We start from the raw sequence: 22,622 nt of genomic DNA on the forward strand, positions 1-22,622 counted from the left end.
TTTGCTGGCCTGGGACACCACAGTTGGCATCCTGTGCTAGCCGTCAGTTTTCCTAGTGTTGACCTTGTGCGAGAAAACACACCTTGTTTAGAGGTTGTGGAAACGTGGTTAAAGCTCATGTTGGTCAGGATTTGAAGTCTGTTGTGGGAGTGAAAAGTGTTGTTATGTGGCTTCAAATGTCAGCTCAGAAAAGTAATGTGTGTGTGCATGTGAGTGTGTGTTATTGCCCAGCTCCTTGTTTTCTTGACCTCTACTGTATAGTCAGTCAACAACTGATGTGACTGGTTTCCATGACATTGATGACATCTGCTCAGGTGACAGAAAGGAAGGTGTCGGTATCAATGTGTGGTAATGGGCAATAACACTGGATGTTAGACGATAACGACAGTCTGTTCACATGACAAGAGGTTGTTTACAAGGGTGGGGATGGGGACAGATTTGTTGTTGTTGAGGGAATGGGTTGTTTGTGGCGGAGGGGATGGGGTTGTTTGTGGGGGAGGGGACGGGGTTGTTTGTAGGGGAGGGGATGGGGTTGTTTGTGGCGGAGGGGATGGGGTTGTTTGTGGCGGAGGGGATGGGGTTGTTTGTGGCGGAGGGGATGGGGTTGTTTGGAGGGGTGAGATTGTTTGTGGGGCTGGGGATGGGGTTGTTTGGAGGGGTGAGATTGTTTGTGGGGCTGGGGATGGGGTTGTTTGGAGGGGTGAGATTGTTTGTGGGGATGGGGATGGGATTGTTTCTGGGGTGGGGGTGTATGTGGGGTTGGGGACAGGGTTGTTTTGAGGGGAAGGGACAGGGCTGTTTAGAGGTATCTGGAATATTTGACATCACAAATATTCCATATTTTTGTTGCTTGTGTCCCTTCTTGCACTTGTCGTTGTTTATTTCAGAAGCCTGACCCTGAGTAATTGTGTGCGTACTTCCCCCTGGACAAGGGAAGACCTGTTAGCAACTTGCCTCCACCATGGTGCTGACTGGCTACGGCAGTAAACGATCAGGTTCACGTGGTTCAACGCGAGCAGTGGACATCCCCCTGGAAACAATTAAACAGGGAAGTAGGATGGACCCCCAAGAGAGGATATTTCTGGATGCTGCTGAAAAGGGAGACAAGCCTACAATGATTCGCTGTCTCCATGGTTCAAATCCAGTGAACGTCAACTGTACGGACATGTTGGGTCGTTCAGCCATTCAGATTGCTGTGGACAATGAAAACACGGAAATTGTGGAGCTACTGTTGAAGCAGGATGGTGTCAAGATCGGCGATGCATTATTGTACGCAATAAGGGAAGGTGTATATCGTATTGTTGAGATGTTGATTGAGCATCCTTCAATTACACGAGAAATGCTAGGTTACGATTGGTCAAAAACACGTCATATGGATGAAGAAAGTTTTGACTACTCTCCAGACATTTCTCCTGTGATCCTGGCTGCTCACTGCAACCAGTTTGAGATACTGCAACTTTTACTACTCCATGGTGCAACCATTGAACGCCCCCATCAACTATCATGCTCCTGCAAACGATGTCAAGCACAAGTTCATGCTGACAGCTTACGACATTCACTGCTCAGAATCAATACCTACCGGGCCTTAGCAAGTCCAGCATGGATCTCTCTCACCAGCCCAGACCCAGTACTTACAGCCTTCATGTTGTCGTGGGAGCTAGACAAACTGGCGCTCCGAGAAAACGAATTCAAAGACTCATACCTGCAGTTAGCTCATCAGTGTCGGAAGTATGCATGCGACCTTCTGGACCAGTGTCGCAGTAGTGAGGAGGTCATTGCTGTGCTGAATAAGATGACAGATGGAGAAGAGGAGGAGGAGGAGGAGGATGACAACGATAAGCTCACCTTGTCCAGATTAAAACTGGCACTCAAGTATGAGCAGAAACAGGTGAAGTAAATTCAGCACTTTGTATTATTCCATACTTCTTACATCAGCACACGTTTTCAGTTGTGGTTGAATAGTGTCAGTGTTGCTGGCTGTGTTGTTATTTATTGGGCACAGACATAACAGTTTCCACACCAGTCAACTCAATATGGCCTACCTTCTGGTGTTTTCCTGATGTTGTTTGCAACATTAAAAATGAACTCACATGTAGTCCTATTCTGTTCATATAATAGTCCTGACGGTAGCCTTTACATGTCACCCAGTGGTTATGATTTTGACATTTAATTCCAGTTTAGAGCCCACGTTATCACTTTATGATGGTCATGTATATGTAGCAGGGTAAGGGGTGGTTCTGTATTCAATGATGACTAACGGATGCTGGGGTTGTGAGCTGTGACCTATGTCACAATTTATTGTGCTTAGATATATATTTATTGGTTCTGGTTTCCACCCTGTTACATAATAATAAATATAATCAATGAAACGATCATAACATATGTACTAATACAGCAGATCACACAATCACAATATACTAATACAAATTACCTGAACTGCATTAATTCCAGGTAGACATCGTTAATAAACACATGCAGTTCACCAGAAAATATCCATTAATAGCATTACAGTTATAATCATGACAGAAAATACATACATTTCCACACATATTAGCAGCAATAATAACATGAGATACAAACACATTAAAAGGACAAAATACATACCAAGTATATGGTACTTGGGTGACAGTATGTACCTAAAAAGATCTTCACAGCAAGTCCATCTATAAGTAGCATAGCACCACAAAGTAACCAACTCTATAAAACAAACCTACATAATATACATATATCCTACAGTTATATGTACTGTGATATTCATAGAAATATATACAATAAATAGTTATGAAATGATATGACATCTCAAGTGGTACACACATTACATTTATCTGCAACAGGTATAAAAAATGGCCGACAAAGATGGCTGTTGTGTAGGCACACATGCTTGTGTGTCACCTGAGTTTCATAAAATATTTAAAGTATTACTAGTAAACTTGTACTAGTAATCCTGATGCAATAAACATGAAAATAATGCCTATAAACACATATTATTTGACTTATACTATTCATAAAACACATTCATATCTTCACATCACACATTAATATTATAACGTGAGCAAGAATGATATTTATAATATAACTATATTTAACAAATATTACATCCTACATAAAATGTTTAAGATCAAGTTTACCAGCCTTAAACAGAGATGTTGTAGAGAAAAAGGAGAGCAGAAATCAGCCGTCCGTTAAAATGTCACTAACTGTCATATATGTAGGTGCTTCTTGTGCAGCTGTATGTGGTAGACTAACTAAAATGTGCTGTTGGTAGTAAAGAAGAAAACATACAACTTTAAGATGACCAGTCAGAGATCGAAGAATAGCTTGCCCTCTGAGATGAGAATAAAACAACACCCTGTTCTGCCACAATGACACAATAGATCCAACGTACAGCTTGGTGTAATCAAGCTGGAGACAAATACCATACATACGCTAATAAAAAAACACTACTCCAATAAAAAACTACCACGATCAAAACTATTTTAAAATGATACCATATTTATACAATTAAACATAATGTAAAAATATGACCCTACCACACATACTGAGCATCATGACTGAGGGGTCATGCAGATGATATGTTTGTATGGAAAATATTCCAACAATGCAGTTCAATTGCCTCTGAAAAGAACCATTCTATACCCATACTGGCTCACTAGCTCACTTTTCACACTTACTATGGCCTACATTTCCATTAGCTCTAAATATGACCTGTAGTCCTATTTTGTAGCTCAACTTTGACTCTAAGTATAGTCTGTAGTCCTAGTTTGTAGCTCAACTTTGACTCTAAGTATGACCTGTAGTCCTAGTTTGTAGCTCAACTTTGACTCTAAGTATGGTCTGTAGTCCTAGTTTGTAGGTCACCTTTGTCTCTAAGTATGGTCTGTAGTTCTAGTTTGTAGGTCACCTTTGTCTCTAAGTATGGTCTTTAGTTCTAGTTTGTAGGTCACCTTTGTCTCTAAATATGGTCTGTAGTTCTAGTTTGTAGGTCACCTTTGACTCTAAGTATGGTCTGTAGTTCTAGTTTGTAGGTCACCTTTGTCTCTAAATATTGCCTGTATTTCAGTTTGTAGCTCACTTTTGACTCAAAGTGTGCCCTGTAGTTTCGATTTTGTAGCTCACCTTTGACTCTAAATATGACCTGTATTTCTAGTTTGTAGCTCACCTTTGACTCTAAATATGGCCTGTATTTCCAGTTCGTAGCTCATCCACACTGTCAACAGCTCCTCACATCCATCTGGTATGAGGGACTCCCAGGATGGAGGAAACGCAACGGCTTCACCAAATTCCTCATCTGCATTGGGCTCATCCTGCTGCTGCCCTTCATGGCTGTGTACTACTGGGTGTTCCCACGCAGTAAAATAGGACAGCTCCTTCGCAGTCCCTTCATGAAGTTTCTTTACCACAGTGCATCATTCGGGGTGTTTTTATTTCTGTTAGTTTGTGCATCAACAGACATCAGTACTTCTCACAAGCGGGAGAAATTTCGTGGATTACCTCCATCAGAGTTGGAGTGGATGATAGTGCTCTGGGTGACAGGTGAGGACAACACGGGGAGTTGTAGAACATCACCTGAACTTGTCGGACAACACTGAGAATTGTAGGACATCAGTGGAAGTTGTAGGACATCACTGGGAATTGTAGGACATCATTTATAGGACAACACTGAGAGTTGTAGAACATCACTGAGAGTTGTACGACATCACCAGGTGTCGTAGATAATAACTGGGAGGACAGCACTTGTAGGATAACACAGACTTGTAGGACATCACTGGGAATTGTAGGACATCACTGGGAGTTGTAAGACATCACTGGGACATGTAAGACAAAACTGGAGTTGTAGGAAATCACTGGCAGTTGTAGGGCATCACTGGAGTTGTAGGACTTCACTAGGAGTCATAGAGCATCCCTGTAAGTTTTAGGACAACACTGGAAGTTGAGTTGTAGGGCATCAATGGTGGTTGTAGGACATCACTAGGAGTTGTAGGACATCACTGGGAGCTGTAAAACATCACTGGGAGTTACAGGACAACACTGGTGATTGAAGGACAACACTGGAGTTGTAGGACATCACTGGGAGTTGTAGGACATCACTGGGAGTTGAAGGACATCACTGGGAGTTGTAGGATATCACTGAGAGTTGTAGGACATCACTGGGAGTTGTAAGATATCACTGAGAGTTGTAAGACATCACTGGGAGTTGTATGACAACACAGTATTGTAGGACATCACTTGGAGTTGTACAACAACACAGAGTTGTAGGACATCACTGGGAATTGTAAGACATCACTGGGAGTTGTAGGACATCACTGGGAGTTGAAGGACATCACTGGGAGTTGTAGGATATCACTGAGAGTTGTAGGGCATTACTGGGAATTGTAAGACATCACTGAGAGTTGTAAGACATCACTGGGAGTTGTATGACAACAGTGTTGTAGGACATCACTTGGAGTTGTAGGACATCACTGGGAATTGTCTTAGAGGCAAACGCATGAGAGACTGACAGTTTGAGATTAGAGAGACTGATGGACTGACTCACTAACAGTCCGACATGACAGACATGATTTGTTGAAATAATGTATTTTTGCTGGTCATTATCCAATTGTCCCGTCCTTTTTTTACCTATGTTCTCGTCCTGATCATATGTCGTCTCGCCTATAGTATGTTGTCTATCTGATAGTACATGTCCTGACCCTGATTGTGTATGTCCTGACCCTGATAGTACATGTCCTGACCCTGATTGTGTATGTCCTGACCCTGATAGTACATGTCCTGACCCTGAGGGTATATGTCCTGACCCTGAGGGTATATGTCCTGACCCTAATGGTGAATGTCCTGACCCTGATGGTGAATGTCCTGACCCTGATGGTGTATGTTCCCTCCCTGATGGTCTTTGTCCTGATCCTGGTGATGGTATACCAAAGAGAGGCTGAGGGGAGACGGTAGTGCTAATGGAGGGGTCAGTGGTCAAACATGAAATGCAGTGAGACAAATTGAAAACAATAAGCTTAAAGGTGAAAGAATAACCTACAACTCAACACATTTTTTAGGTGCTAAACATAAGGTTCTTTTGAACAGCACATTAAAATAGTCGTGCGCCTCAGTTTTCAGTCAGAGTTTTAGCATCAGGAGTGTCACTCCTTGTGTATTTTATGTATTACATAACGGTAAAATTTTCTGAAATCTTTATCTCTCCACCAGTTTTGTCCAAATCTGAAACAGATGTTAATTATAACATATAAAAGCAATGAATGATTGCAAAAGTATTTGTCTGGTGGGAAGCTGGGGAATATAGTATGAAACATACATGCATCGATCCATCGATCCATCCATCCATCCATCCATCCATCCATCCATCCATCTCACCCCCTCCCCCCCAAACACACACAAACACAGGTTTAGTGACATTGACCTTCAATTCCAAGTCACAAGAGGGCTTTGACGTTTTACACTTGTCAGTGAGATATATCAAGGTCACTCGATTTGCTTCATATTCAATACCAAGTTTTATCTAGGGAAGGCACAGGGCCAAGTTGAGTTTGAAGGTCACAGCGACACTTTGCGGATTTCAGCATGTTAAGTTACATGTTAAGCTTGTCAGCTAGATACCTACGGAAACGTTCACTGGATTTTCTTCATAGACATTCAAGACTCCCCTTGAATAAGCAACTTCTTTATTTCTATTTCTATATGTTTCATACCAATAAGACATTCATGTCAAGGTCAAAGTGAGGCTTGAAAATATTTGTGTGTTGGAACCACTACAGAACTACAGAGCATAGTCCTGAAAGTTTATTAAACAGGCCCCTCTAAGTATTTTGTCAGCTTGGAGCAGCATATGCATTCTTAAAACTGACAAAAGTAATATTCAGGATGAAGATATACTCCTTTGTACTGCACCAAAACCACTTCTCTACTTCAGCCATTGACATAAACTGAATTTGGACAAGCTTAGGAACAACATTCCCCATTAGCTTTCTTCAATCACACTATGTTGCAGTGTGTCATCGTTGTCGAGCCTGTATCAATACCACATCTCTTCAAGGGTATGCGACAATGCCTTGTGTCATATCAGATTTCAGTCTAATCCTGCCAGCAGTAAAACAGTGATTAAGGAAAACATCACAAACCATGTATCATCCTCTTGACCCCCAAAATGACGTAACATGAAATAATGTTCGCTGAGTTGAGCATATTTTAGGGTTTATTGGTGTACTGTATAATATTTTCACACATTATCACAGTTCACTTACACTTCACTAAATACCTGTATTTTCAGGGTTTATATGGGCAGAGTGCAAGCAGCTGTGGGAGGAGGGTCTCAAGGCATACGTGCGACAGTGGTGGAATTGGCTGGACTTTATCATGCTGTCACTTTATCTCGCAACATTCTCACTGCGATGTGTTGCATTCCTCCAGATCGAGTCTGGAAACTATGGCCCAAAAGAATTAGCAAGGAGAGACTGGCCACACAACGAACCTACCCTCATCTCAGAATCTTTATTCGCCATTGCAAACGTTTTTAGCTTTGCTCGGATTATATACCTGTTCCAAGCCAATCAACATCTTGGTCCACTCCAGATATCTCTCGGATGTATGCTCATTGACATTGCTAAGTTTTTGTTCATCTTCTTCCTGGTGCTTACATCCTTCGCTTGTGGAATCAATCAACTCTACTGGTACTACTACCCCAGCAACGAAGATGCAGAGGATGTTTTCTTCACGTAAGATGTCTTTTCATGACTTAGTGTAATAACAAGTAGGATCTTGTAGCACTGTTGCCAGTGATGGCCAAGAAAACATGTAAAGAAAGCAAGGAAAAAAACCAGAAATAGCAGTTATTTGTAGACTCAGTTGAACATCCAGATGGACAGGTAGAGTATATCTACAAGCACAGGTAGAATATTATCTACGAAAACATTTTGTGTATATCTACAAGGACAGATAAGGCTTATCTACAGGGACAGGTAAAATATATCTACAAGGTCAGGTATGTCTACAAGGACAGGTAGAGTATGTCTTCGAGGACAGGTAGTATATATGTACAATGATGGGTAGGAGATCAGTAGAATATGTCTGCAAGGATAGGCAGCATTGTCTAAATATTGCCTTTTCATGCAGGACTACAAACCCACAGCATTATGTAATCATCAAATCTAATGCAGCCAATATTGTGTTATTTTGCAAGTAATCAACTTCAATTTGATGAAATGAAGATGTAAAGTAAGACCTTGTTAACTCGAAGTTCAGGGGACTAATAAAAAACTTGGAGTTTTCAGATGTTGGAAGTTCAGTTAAATATTCAGGCTTTCTTGTTAAACTCATCGTATACCTTTTACACATTTGTATATGTGACTAGGCTAAGTAAAGACAACTATGGATAATGACATCATTTGGCGCTTTTTTAAAATAGATTTATTTATTATTCCATACACATGTATATAAATATACACATATTAAGGTACATACATTAACATCTGGACAAAAACCATGTCAGAACTTACATGGCGCGTCGTACACTCCTATCACTGTTGGCAGCCATTTATGTTGAATGTAAAAGAGATCTCGGGTTTACATCGAAAAATAGTTTGACATTAGTTTCTGTCTCTTGTTGTCACATTGAAGCTGTTTCTGCAAGAAAATTTTGAATTAAAGTCAAGTGTTTCTGCACTTCTGCAGTTCCTTCGTTAGCCTGTAAGTGTCTCTGTATCTCTTCATATTTGAGCAATGCACTCTTTGCATCAACAGGTTCAAGTTGTAGATCGTCATCATTTTCTTTGTCATCGTCTTCCTCCTTGTCTTGCATAAATACTCCAATCTGAGTTTTTTACAGCCACTTATTTCAAAGTCCCTGTATGTTGTCATAGCACGTAGTTCGCTTGCAATTTAACAAGCTGCAATCAGTGTCATCGGCTAATGAGTTGTTTCAGCTGACTCAACTGATGCAGTTGGTGTCAAGCAGTAACCCTGACAGGTCGAGGCAGACAGGTGAGGATTGATTACTACAGAATACTACATGTTGTTAACCCTCATTGGAGTTATCAGGTAAGTTTCATGGCCTTGGACCACAGTCTGACTTGGACTAATCCGATTTTTGGAGTTAAGCGGGTTGGCGGTAAATCGAGTTAAATAATGATAAATAAAGAAAAGCGAGTTGGGACTTGTTACTTGGAGTTAACTGATATTTGGAGTTAAGCAAGTTGGAGTTAACAAGGTTTTACTGTATTTTAATAATTAGTAGTTTAGATTAGTAACATTGATTGTTAGTGGCTCTGTGGGGTCAAAGTACTGTAAAAATATTGTCCTCTGAGAGGTTACATAAGTCCCAAAACATTCCCAGTACACAGAAACTTTCCACTGTGTTTACTTGTAACATATGTGTATTTTTAATGTATGGCTAGATGTGTCTAAATTGCTAACAATTTTTATACTGTCTGGTCTGAATTTGAAATCCAGTTTTAGAGTCTGAATTTGAAATCCAGTTTTAGAGATAGATTCAAGTTTTACTTCTAAAATGCTGTGCCATTCTAGTTGGTTTTACTGTCCTTTGTTGACACATTTTTATATTTTACAAGCATTTGTGGTGAATTTACAACTTGGTTTAGTCACAATATGGCTGAAATACTGCCACGTGACTTTACATTTTAACTCTTTCACTCCGATGTGGAATTAGAAGCAGATGTTGGGGTAATGCTGCTTGAGGAGATGGATTTAGGTGCCCATAGCCAGTACCAGACTAGTCCCTGTACATGGGGGATTACATGATCTTCCTTGTAACTGTTGTACCTGTTGTAGCTGTTTGTCTTGTGTTGTTTGTAGTTTGCCTGGTGCCTACACAACACTCTTCTGGTCGCTGTTCAGTCTCACTCCCCCAAAAGCTGTAGAGATCAATCATGCTCAGACATTCACCATCGCCACAGGGGAGTTGCTGTTTATGCTTTACCATGGCATGACCATCGTCGTCTTGCTCAATATGCTCATTGCTATGATGTCAAGTTCCTTCCAGGACATTGAGGTGAGGAAACCTTACACCCTACGCTCTACACCCTCCACTAAAGACCTTACACCCTGCATCTACTAAAGACTTCACACACTACATGCACTAAACACCTTACACCCTACATCTTCTACAGACTTTACTACTCCATCCACTAAAGACCTTACACCCAAAATCTACTAAAGACCTTACACCCTACATCTTCTAAACACCTTACACCCTACATCTTCTACAGACTTTACTACTCCATCCACTAAAGACCTTACACCCTACATCTACTAAGGACCTTACATCCTGCATCTTCTACAGACTTTACTACTCCATCCACTAAAGACCTTACACCCTACATCCACTAAAGACCTTACACCCTGCATCCACTAGAGATCTTACACCCTGCATCCAATAAAGACCTTACACCCTAAATCCACTACAGACCTTACACCCTGCATCCACTAAAGACCTTACACCCTAAATCCACTAGAGATCTTACACCCTGTATCCACTAAAGACCTTACACCCTACATCCACTAAAGACCTTACACCCTACATCCACTAAAGACCTTACACCCTACATCCACTACAGACCTTACACCCTAAATCCACTACAGACCTTACATCCTGCATCCACTTAAGACCTTACACCCTGCATCCACTAAAGACCTTACACCCTGCATCCACCACAGACCTTACACCCTACATCCACTAGAGATCTTACACCCTACATCCACTAGAGATCTTACACCCTACATCCACTAAAGACCTTACACCCTGCATCCACTAGAGATCTTACACCCTACATCCATTTAAGACCTTACACCCTACATCCCCTAAAGACCTTACACCCTGCATCCACTAAAGACCTTACACCCTGCATCCACTAAAGACCTTACACCCTACATCCACTAAAGACCTTACACCCTACATCCACTTAAGACCTTACACCCTGCATCCACTAGAGATCTTACACCCTACATCCATTAAAGACCTTACACCCTACATGTAATAATGTAGAGCTACCTGTCTGAGACCCATGTGCTTTGCCATGTGTGATACTGCAAGACATCACTGTTGTCAAGAGCTGTAGCACCGGAACTCTCATCATCCTTGTTAACGTTAGGTTTTCTGATAAATCAAAATTTCCTTTGGACATCAGAGTGTGGTGTAGATAGTGGAGCAGTTTTCACATTGTTAACATTGGACATGATGAGTGTTTTTGGATGGTGCAGTAGTGGAGTGGGAGTTGTCACTGTGACTGGTGGAACACCTATACATGTTTGTTATTGTGTTTGTCTGTGTTGTTTCAGAACCATGCTGACATGGAGTGGAAATTTTCTCGCTCCAAACTCTGGATGGGATATTTTGATGAGGGTTCCACCCTCCCTCCTCCCTTCAATCTCATCATCAGTCCTAAGTCCATCTATTATTTCCTGCGTGGACTTAAGAACATTTTCTGTTCATGTTGTCAAGCAAGTCGCAACAGCCAGCGTAAGACATCTGAGGGAACAATCAGGGTAGGTCAAACACTATGTTGCCCATCAGTTGCTTTCTGGTCGCTAATTCTTACAATTTAGTTGTTATCAGTACATTACCCTCAATTTTGTTGTCTTGTTGTTTGTTTATACCATGTTACCAACTTTCATTTAATTTTGTCTTGCCAGCTGAGGTTTCTTAATTTAAATTTTTCTGTTCAATTTTCACATCAACAGTTTTTCAACCAATATCAACCACAAGTCATCCTACAGTTAGTTATTATCCTACAGGGTAACATTGAACACCTACAGTCAGTCATGGGTCATCCTACAGTCACTAATTATCCCCCTGGCATGTAATGCGGGGAGAGTCGACGCCTCGTCTGTCCATCTGTCCGTAATCATTTTGTTTCCGGAGCATAACTCAGAAACCGTTCAATATTTTTAGACCAAACTTGATAGGTATAGTAATCTCAGCCTATTGTTGTGCCTTTTGCTATTTACAGATTCTTGGCTTTTATATTTTTTTGTTTTTCCATGGAACATTTTGGTATTAGTCTTATGGTGAGGTGGGCTTCGTTTCCGGAGCAGAACTCAAAAACCGTTCAATATATTTCAGCAAAACTTGGTATTTATATCAATCAGAACCTGAAGTTGTGCCTTTTGCTATGTACAGGTTTCTGTGATTTCTTATTTTCTCTTTCCATGGAAATGTTTTGGACATAGTCTCAAAATGGAGGGATGGGCTTCATTTCCGGAGCAAAACTCAAAAACCATACAATGTTTTTCTGCAAAACTTGGTAGATATATCAGTCTGAACCTATAGTGGTGCCTTTTGGTATTAACAGGTTTTTGTGATTGATTATTTTCTTGGTTTCCATGGAAATGTCTCAGACATAGTCTCAAAAGTGAGAGGTGTGTTTCGTTTCCAGAGCAGAACTCAAAATCTTCTTGATATCTGTGAGTGTTACTTGGTAGATATGTGTGGCAGACCCCAAAATGGTGATGACGCTTGTTTAATCCAACCGTCAGTCTAACCTTCATCAGTAACACCTAGTCATAGGTCAGCCTACAGCGAGTCAGTCATTGAACACCTGCAGTCAGAGGTCATCTTACAGTCAGTCATTGAACATCTACAGTCATAGGTCATCTTACAGCGAGTCAGTCATTGAACACCTGCAGTCAGAGGTCATCTTACAGTTAGTCATTGAACATCTACAGCCATAGGTCAGCCTACAGCGAGTCAGTCATTGAACACCTGCAGTCATAGGTCAGCCTACAGCGAGTCAGTCATTGAACACCTGCAGTCAGAGGTCATCTTACAGTCAGTCATTGAACACCTGCAATCAGAGGTCATCTTACAGTCAGTCATTGAACACCTGCAGTCAGGGGGTCATCTTACAGTCAGTCAGTCATTGAACACCTGCAGTCAGGGGTCATCTTACAGTCAGTCAGTCATTGAACACCTGCAGTCAGGGGTCATCTTACAGTCAGTCAGTCATTGAACACCTGCAGTCAGAGGTCATCTTACAGTCAGTCATTGAACACCTGCAGTCAGGGGTCATCTTACAGTCAGTCATTGAACACCTGCAGTCAGGGGTCATCTTACAGTCAGTCATTGAACACCTGCAGTCATAGGTCATCTTACAGTCAGTCATTGAACACCTGCAGTCAGGAGTCATCTTACAGTCAGTCAGTCATTGAACACCTGCAGTCAGGGGTCATCTTACAGTCAGTCAGTCATTGAACACCTGCAGTCAGGGGTCATCTTACAGTCAGTCAGTCATTGAACACCTGCAGTCATAGGTCATCTTACAGTCAGTCATTGAACACCTGCAGTCAGGGGTCATCTTACAGTCAGTCATTGAACACCTGCAGTCAGGGGTCATCTTACAGTCAGTCATTGAACACCTGCAGTCAGAGGTCATCTTACAGTCAGTCATTGAACACCTGCAGTCATAGGTCATCTTACAGTCAGTCATTGAACACCTACAGCCATAGGTAATCTTACAGTCAGTCATTGAACACCTACAGTCATAGGTCATCTTACAGTCAGTCATTGAACACCTGCAGTCAGGGGTCATCTTACAGTCAGTCAGTCATTGAACACCTGCAGTCAGGGGTCATCTTACAGTCAGTCATTGAACACCTGCAGTCAGGGGTCATCTTACAGTCAGTCATTGAACACCTGCAGTCAGAGGTCATCTTACAGTCAGTCATTGAACACCTGCAGTAATAGGTCATCTTACAGTCAGTTATTTAAATGAGTGAGTGAGTTTAGTTTTACTCTGCACTCAGCAATATTCCAGCTATATGGTGGCGGCTTGTAAATAATGGAGTCTGGACCAGACAGTCCAGCAATCAACAACATGAGCATCGATCTGTGCAACTGGGAACTGATGACATGTGTCGACCAAGTCAGCTGGCCTAACCACCCGATCCCGTTAGTCGTCTCTTACGACATGCAGAGTCACCTTTTATGGCAAGCATGGGTTGCTGAAGGCCTATTCTACCCCAGGACCTTCACAGGTCAATCATTTAAGGCTTCAGGAAGTTGAATACAGGTCATGCTACAGTCAGGCAGTCAGTCACCTATGGTCAATCATTCAAGGCAAGTCAGGCAGTCAGTCACCTATGGTCAATCATGTAAGGGTTCAGGAAGTCAACCACATGTCATGCTACAGTCAGGCAGTCAGTCATCTACGGTCAATCATGTAAGGGTTCAGGAAGTCAACCACAGGTCATCTTACAGTCAGTCACCTATGGTCAATCATTCAAGGCAAGTCAGGCAGTCAGTCACCTATGGTCAATCATGTAAGGGTTCAGGAAGTCAACCACAGGTCATGCTACAGTCAGGCAGTCAGTCACCTACGGTCAATCATGTAAGGGTTCAGGAAGTCAACCACAGGTCATGCTACAGTCAGGCAGTCAGTCACCTATGGTCAATCATTTGAGGTTTCAGGAAGTCAACCACAGGTCATGCTACAGTCAGTCAGTCATTCACCTATGGTCAACCATTTAAGGCTTCAGGAACAGGAAGTGAACAGCAGGTCACGCTACAGTCAGTCAGTCAGTCATTCACCTACTGTCAATCATTTATGGCTTCTAAGGAAGTCAACTATAGGTCATGCTACAGTCAGTCAGTCATTCACCTACGGTCAACCATTTAAGGCTTCAGGAAGTCAGCTATAGGTCATGCTACAGTCATTCACCTACTGTCAGTCATTTAAGTGAGTGAGTGAGTGAGTTTGGTTTTACACCGCTTTTAGCAATATTCCAGTGATATCACGGCGGGGGACACCAGAGTCACTCATTTAAGGCTTCAGGAAGTCAACCATAGGTCATGCTATAATCAGTCAGTCGTTCACCAACACTCAATCATATAAGGCTTCAGGAAGTCAACCACAGGTCATGCTACAGTCAGGCTGTCTTAAGTTTCTTTCAGACAATCCTCCAATCAACGAGTGAGTGATAGGTCACCTTTTAGTAAATCAGACTTCAAGTCAGTCATAGATCAGTCAGAATGCTGGTCCATTAATTGCATGCAGTCAATCCTATGCCCTTTCCTTCCTTTCTTTACTGAATGTCGTTTCCTTATCTGTATGTCATTTCCTTATCTATATCTGTAAGTTAAATTTCAATCACCTTTTATTGTAATCCTTCATTCTTTATTATCTTCCAAGCGGTGTATATTTTCACATCTGATATATGACGACTCATATAGTAATGATAATTGTACTAGCATGACTATCAAGTTATTACACATCATACAGAACATTTTTGTTTGTGGAAAGTTACTGAGCTAATGTTAAAAGAAAATTTCCAAAACATCATAAACATGGTGGACATTCTATGTAAAGGGAGACAACTCTTGCTTTGCTCCCAACATTGTAGTCAAACCATATCAAGTACAATAAGGTCAGTTTGTGCCATGTTTGTTTAATGTCATCCTACTAATGCAGTTCTTTGTAGCTAACCTTGATTTGGCACTTTTATTTTTCTTCTGAGTTAAATTAGCATTTTTGTTTGTTGTAGTCTAAACAGACTGTGGGTCCAGTGGAATATGATATCTACAAGGTGAGCCCATTGTAGGGGTCAGCTTCAACAGGGGTATTTACTTGAGTAGTATCAGATTTAGGTGTTCTGTGCACACCTCACAAGTCACAAGTTATGTGACATTAAGCATCATTGGAATGTACTGGGAGGGGTTCGTGTGTCCAGCACCTTCACTCATACAGGACAAGAGGTGCATTTGACAATAAATTTGCTGGATGCATGTGTCCGTGGTGGCTGTGTCCTTTTTGTTGAAAAGATTATGAAATGATTTAGTTATGTGTGATTTGTTCCGCTGCATGTGCGTTGTACAAAAAGGGTTGTTCATCTGTTGCTGCATGTGTCTACATCATGTTTCCTGACTGTTGCCCTCCACAAAGACCTATAGTTACACATTCATTTTCTGCATTGTACATTGTTAGTTTTTATGAAATACAGATATGTTTCATCAGGATATGAAACTCTCAAACATACCAGTCAGACCAGACGGCTGGTTGGATGTAAGACTCCGAGAATAATCAACAGTTCTTTCACTATCAAGTCCATGAACTTCAGGTTCAGAGCAGACATGTTTATTGTGCAGAAAGTGCACATGCCACAAGCAGTATGTGACATCAAATTTCATGCAAATTTCTTTGCTACATTTTTATTTAAGGTAATTTTTTAGTAACTTCTGTTATGCACAGTTACTTTTTTCTGTTGGTATGTAAATAACTGATTGTATTCAGTAAAAGCAGTTCCTCACAGTGAAGCATTACTGACAGTTTGAGAGAAATATAGCATTTTATACAAAAGAATCATTTCCCTGCAGGAACAGACAGCATGTTGCACATAGTGTGACATTACTGACATTTCCGAGACTTCTTTGTGTGGCATTACTGTCATTCAGGAGACTTCACTGTGTGAAGCGATTTCTCTATGGCATTACTGACATTTAAGAGATTTCTCTGTTTGGCATTACTGACATTGAAGAGATTTCTCTGTGTGGCAATACTGACATTGAAGAGATTTCTCTGTGTAGTGTCACTGACATTCAAGAGACTTCACTGTGAGGCATTACTGACCTTCAAGAGATTTCATTGTGAGACATTACTGACATTCAAGAGATTTCACTGTGAGGCATTACTGAGCTTCAAGAGATTTCATTGTGAGACATTACTGACATTCAAAAGACTTCACCGTGAGGCATAACTGACATTCAAGACTCTTCTGTGTGTGGTATTACTGACATTCAAGAGATTTCTCTGTATGGCATCACTGACACTGAAGAGATTCTCTGTATGGTATTACTGACATTCAAGAGATTTCTCTGTATGGCATCACTGACATTCAAGAGATTTCTCCGTATGGCATCACTGACATTCAAGAGATTCTCTGGATGGTATTACTGACATTGAAGAGATTCTCTGTATGGTATTACTGACATTGAATAGATTTCTCTGTATGGTATTATTGACATTCAAGAGATTTCTCTGTATGGTATTACTGACCTTCAAGAGATTTCTCTGTATGGCATTATTGACATTGAAGAGATTTCTCTGTATGGTATTACTGACATTGAAGAGATTCTCTGGATGGTATTACTGACATTGAAGAGATTCTCTGTATGGTATTATTGACATTGAAGAGATTTCTCTGTATGGTATTACTGACATTGAAGAGATTTCTCTGTATGGTATTACTGACATTGAAGAGAATCTTTGTATGGTATTACTGACATTGAAGAGATTCTCTGTATGGTATTACTGACATTGAAGACATTTCTCTGTATGGCATTATTGACATTCAAGACTCTTCTCTGGATGGCATTACTGACATTGAAGAGATTCTCTGTATGGTATTACTGACATTGAAGAGATTTCTTTGTATGGTATTACTGACATTGAAGAGATTCTCTGTATGGGATTACTGACATTCAAGAGATTTCTCTGTATGGTATTATTGACAATCAAGAGATTTCTCTGTGTGATACTACTGACATTGAAGAGATTTCTCTGTATGGTATTACTGACATTGAAGAGATTTCTCTGTATGGTATTACTGACATTGAAGAGATTTCTATGTATGGCATTATTGACATTCAAGACTCTTCTCTGGATGGCATTACTGACATTCAAGACTCTTCTCTGGATGGCATTACTGACATTCAAGACTCTTCTCTGGATGGCATATCTGGCAAATAAGAGACTTCCCTTTGTGGCATTACTGTTGTTACAAGAGATTTCTCTGTGCTACATTACCGCCATCTCCTGACTTCTTTGTTTCGGATTACTGATGTTACCGAGAGATTTCTCTGTGCTACATTACTGCCATCCCCTGACTTCTTTGTTTGGGATTACTGATGTTACCGAGAGATTTCTCTGTGCTACATTACTGCCATCTCCTGACTTCTTTGTTTGGGATTACTGATGTTACCAAGTGTCTTTGTTGCATTATTGACTCTACAAAGTGTTGATGTTGCAATTGATCACTCCATAAGTAATCAGTCCTCTATCATTCTGAAAACACCAGTGAGTAAGGAACAAGATAAGCTTTTGAAAGCTTAGAATGGTGGATTTTCTGTCCCTTGTGACTGTAAGTGCCAAAGGCTCTGTGACACCCCATTCCTTTACCCAGGACACAAAACCCTTCATTCCTTGCATGTCGTTGGTTATTGTTTAACTGTATTCTGAAGCCCTTTCCAGACTGGCGGTCTGTTGCTGATAATCACTTTCTGCTTACCTCACTGGGCTGCCGTCCCAGAAACATAGTGACTGCTTGTAAGGTGCATGGACGTTGTGGCAGCTATTCCTGCCAATTTATACCATTACCTGTTATGAAACCACTATTATTTACCCATACAAAACATTAGGATAGAAACGTTCAATCTTTTTTGTGGGTTTTATCAATGTTAATATATTGTGTGGAAAATTATTATTGAAAATATCTGTTATGGCTATTAGCAAGAGCATGTGTTGATATTTTATGAAATGTGAAATTATTTCTATGATTTGCGTAATAGTATAGATTTTCATTAATTGTTTATGCTTGTTTATTTTGCTTTTTTACAATAGACATTTTGTTGCTTGATGTCTGTTGCAGACTGTAGAAAGTGGCAATCCCTATGAAATAGAAGAAGTAAGTAGATTGTGTACAAATACTGTAGGCACTGTTCATAACACAGCAACATCACATGTCTCCATACCCCATGTATGTGTTTTACTCTGTAATGTAGCTATGTTTCTTCTTCATGTATGTAGTAACTGAGTCTAAGGAGCCCTCATCCAGTAACTTTGTGCTGTACATTCACACAATCTATTCAACCCATTAGGAAACAGTAAACTGCTTGCTGTCTACTTCCAGAGACCAACCTACAATGGTGACGTTCGTGGAGTTATCCCCCCCAAGCCAGATGCTCTACAGTACCAGGTGCTGTAACTTCATGTGTGGGCGTTATAAGTTGCTGTAACTTACATCTAATGTCAGTGTAACTTACATCTGTAACTTACATCTATAGTCAGTAGGAGATACTGTTCTGCACAACTATACTTGGTTTGTGATATTGTAACCTACAGTGTGTGTGTGTGTGTGTGTGTGTGTGTTCGTGTTGTATTTTGGGACCTTGTTTTCTATTCTGTGAGTGTGTTGTATTCCGCTAGTGTGTGTTGTATTCTGTGAGCGAGTGTGTTGTATTGTGGGAGTGAGTGTGTTGTTTTCCGGCCATGTGTGTTGTATTCTGGCAGTGAGTGTTGTATTCTGGGAATTAGTGTGTTTTATTCTGTGAGTGAGCGTGTTGTATTCTGGTAGTGAGTGTTGTATTCTGGGAATGAGTGTGTTTTATTCTGTGAGCGAGCGTGTTGTATTCTGGCAGTGAGTGTTGTATTGTGGGAGTGAGTGTGTTGTATTCTGGTAGTGAGTGTTGTATTCTGTTAGTGTTTGTTGTATTTTGCAACTATGTGTTCTATTCTGGGAGTGTCACAGTGTGTTGTATTCTGGTAGTGTGTTTGTTGTAGTCTGCGATTGAGCGTGTTGTATTCTGGTAGTGAGTGTTTTATTGTGGGAGTGAGTGTGTTGTATTCTGGTAGTGGGTGTTGTATTCTGTTATTCTGTTTGTTGTATTTTGGGACTATGTGTTCTATTTTGGGAGTGTCACAATGTGTTGTATTCTGGTAGTGTGTTTGTTGTATTCTGTGAGTGTGTTGAATTCTGGCAGTGTGTGTTGTATTCTGGGAATGAGCGTGTTGTATTCTGGTAGTGAGTGTTGTATTCTGTTAGTGTTTGTTGTATTTTGCAACTATGTGTTCTATTCTGGGAGTGTCACAGTGTGTTGTATTCTGGTAGTGTGTTTGTTGTAGTCTGCGATTGAGCGTGTTGTATTCTGGTAGTGAGTGTTTTATTGTAGGATTTGGTGTGTTGTATTCTGGTAGTGTGTGTTGCATTCTGATTGTGTGTGTGTGTTGTAGGATGTGATGCGTCGCCTGGTCAGTCGCTACATCCATCAGACAAAGAAGCAGCTGCGACAGGATGGGGTAAATGAGGACGACCTGCTGGAGATCAAACAGGATATTTCCAGTCTCAGGTGAGGGAATTTTTACGTCGGGAGAACTCCCAAACTTGAGAATGCTTTGAGAAACACTGATAGGCCTCAATGTCATTGGGTTTTTTTTATTAAATCACAGGAACTTGTCAGTACAAGAGAAAATTGTACTCAAATTAGAATTGTGGTGATAAGAAGTGTCCTCATAGTAATTTCTCTCCACAGATACGAACTGCGAGAAGACAGAAAGCGTGAGTGTGCACGGACCTCATCACACATGGACTGCCTCCGCCAAGATATAGTCCATACACTGAGAGGCGTTTCACCTACATCAAGTCCAAGGTTACATAACCTTCAGAAGGTCAACTCAAGTACAAGTATCAGTAACTTTGGGAACAGCTACCAGAACCTCAACAACAACAACAGCTATGGCAACAACAGCTACCCCAGCATGCTTTCTCAGCAGGATCTTGATTACCTGAAGTGGGAACTCATGTCCGGGCTGAGGTCTGAAGTCAAGGATGCAATACAGTCTTGTCTCCAGACGCAAACACCCCCTCCCCCACCCCCAATGATGTCTAGTATAGGTTCAGATCTCTACCACACACACCTGTATACACAACTCTGAGATCTCTGTATCCTCACACCTGTACACACAACTCTGAGATCTCTGTATCCTCACACCTGTACACACAACTCTGAGATCTCTGTATCCTCACACCTGTACACACTCTGAGATCTCTGTATCCTCACACCTGTACACACAACTCTGAGATCTCTGTATCCTCACACCTGTACACACAACTCTGAGATCTCTGTATCCTCACACCTGTACACACAACTCTGAGATCTCTGTATCCTCACACCTGTACACACAACTCTGAGATCTCTGTATCCTCACACCTGTACACACAACTCTGAGATCTCTGTATCCTCACACCTGTACACACAACTCTGAGATCTCTGTGTCCTCACACCTGTACACACAACTCTGAGATCTCTGTATCCTCACACCTGTACACACAACTCTGAGATCTCTGTATCCTCACACCTGTACACACAACTCTGAGATCTCTGTATCCTCACACATGTACACACAACTCTGAGATCTCTGTATCCTCACACATGTACACACAACTCTGAGATCTCTGTATCCTCACACCTGTACACACAACTCTGAGATCTCTGTATCCTCACACATGTACACACAACTCTGAGATCTCTGTATCCTCACACCTGTACACACAACTCTGAGATCTCTGTATCCTCACACCTGTACACACAACTCTGAGATCTCTGTATCCTCACACCTGTATACACAACTCTGAGATTTAAGCCAGACAACTGGTCTGGTAACTCTCAAAAGTTACCACACCAGTTGGAAAGTTTCCAGTCCAGAATTTTCTGGATTAAGTAAAATAATAAGAGGGTAAATAAGAGGAGGGAAACTGCTTAATGTTATCAAATCTGTTTCATTTAAGGATTTAGCCATTGTACTCAAAGTCAGATTTGTCCAAGACTACCGTCCAGTTGCAATGCAGACTGTCCCAGATGGTTGGCCAGACGGGGAGTTTTCTGTGCTGATCTATACACATCCTTGAGATCTCTCTATCCTCACATCTGTATACACAATTGTTTGTTCTATTATCCACATTGTATCAGGTATGTAAAGCTAATAACATAGACTTGCTGCTCGTTTCGGATCTTGTCAGATGTGATTGCACACACTTACAATCTTTTTGCCCAAGACTTCAAAGATTTGTCAATGGTACACTATAATGTCTGTTTCAAGTGAATGAGCAGTCAAGTATAAAGGCTACTCCCACTCCTTTCAATATGGACTGAGGAGATTCACAAGGCCAAAACCTGAATGCATAGCTGATTACGAAAAAGGGACTCTCAAGTTTAAAGTGATATACAGGGGATGAAGTACACAAGATCACGTCTATACAGTCTCACCTACTTATCCCCAGTTATAAGTACAACAAAAGGCACTCCAAGGATGCTGTGCTTCTTTTAGCAATGAGCAAGGTTTAGACACAGGTTGGCTCCATGTTGTTGTTTTTCAACTGCTCAAAAGTAAAATAATGGTGACTATAAATACATCAATGAAGTCATGTGTAAGTAATAGAGGTTTTACATCAAATGCATTCCATGTTAAACCAGGTGTGTGTTAGCGTTGTACTCAGCTGGATGAGGGCATGACTGTGTCTCCCTTGATGTATCTGATACCAGCAACTGTTATTATGTAGCTGAGCTGGTCACCTGCAGGGAGATGTCTGAATACACATCTCACAAATGTCAGTCTTTCGATCCTTTTAACGAAATATCGTGTACAAATATCACAAAACAGTGTTGCCCAATACATCTGTATGTATATTTAAAATATAAGTGTTATAAATGTTTCTTTCTAAAAAAGTGATTGTGCAAATATATCTGTTCAATCATCTAACAGCAGGGCATGCACACAAACACACAAGTCAACAGACACACATGGAGACACAAGTCAACAGACACATGAACACACAAATCAACAGACACATGAAGAAACAAGTCAACAGGCACACATGAAGACACAAGTCAACAGACACAT

General features: G+C 41.0%; 2 protein-coding genes across 3 annotated transcripts; one reads left to right on the forward strand and one right to left on the reverse strand.

The window, feature by feature from the left end:
• Positions 1-393: 393 nt before the first annotated feature.
• Positions 394-825, reverse strand: LOC137272170 (putative uncharacterized protein DDB_G0290521). The gene has a single exon (XM_067804524.1). The coding sequence runs from the start codon at positions 823-825 to the stop codon at positions 394-396; it is 432 nt and encodes a 143-aa protein (XP_067660625.1).
• An 87-nt stretch (positions 826-912) lies between these two features.
• Positions 913-22,194, forward strand: LOC137273068 (transient-receptor-potential-like protein). 2 transcript variants are annotated; one of them, XM_067805518.1, is made up of 10 exons: positions 913-1,888; positions 4,191-4,533; positions 7,274-7,718; positions 9,814-10,009; positions 11,296-11,502; positions 15,496-15,537; positions 18,595-18,630; positions 18,856-18,921; positions 19,956-20,071; positions 20,255-22,194. In XM_067805518.1, the coding sequence occupies exons 1-10, from the start codon at positions 962-964 to the stop codon at positions 20,655-20,657; spliced, it is 2,781 nt and encodes a 926-aa protein (XP_067661619.1). In that variant the 5' UTR covers positions 913-961; the 3' UTR covers positions 20,658-22,194. The 2 variants fall into 2 exon arrangements, with proteins under 2 accessions (XP_067661619.1, XP_067661620.1); XM_067805519.1 differs by lacking the exon at positions 18,595-18,630.
• Positions 22,195-22,622: the final 428 nt, after the last annotated feature.

The sequence above is a fragment of the Haliotis asinina genome, chromosome 2, assembly GCF_037392515.1.
Source record: "Haliotis asinina isolate JCU_RB_2024 chromosome 2, JCU_Hal_asi_v2, whole genome shotgun sequence".
NCBI lineage: Eukaryota > Metazoa > Mollusca > Gastropoda > Lepetellida > Haliotidae > Haliotis > Haliotis asinina.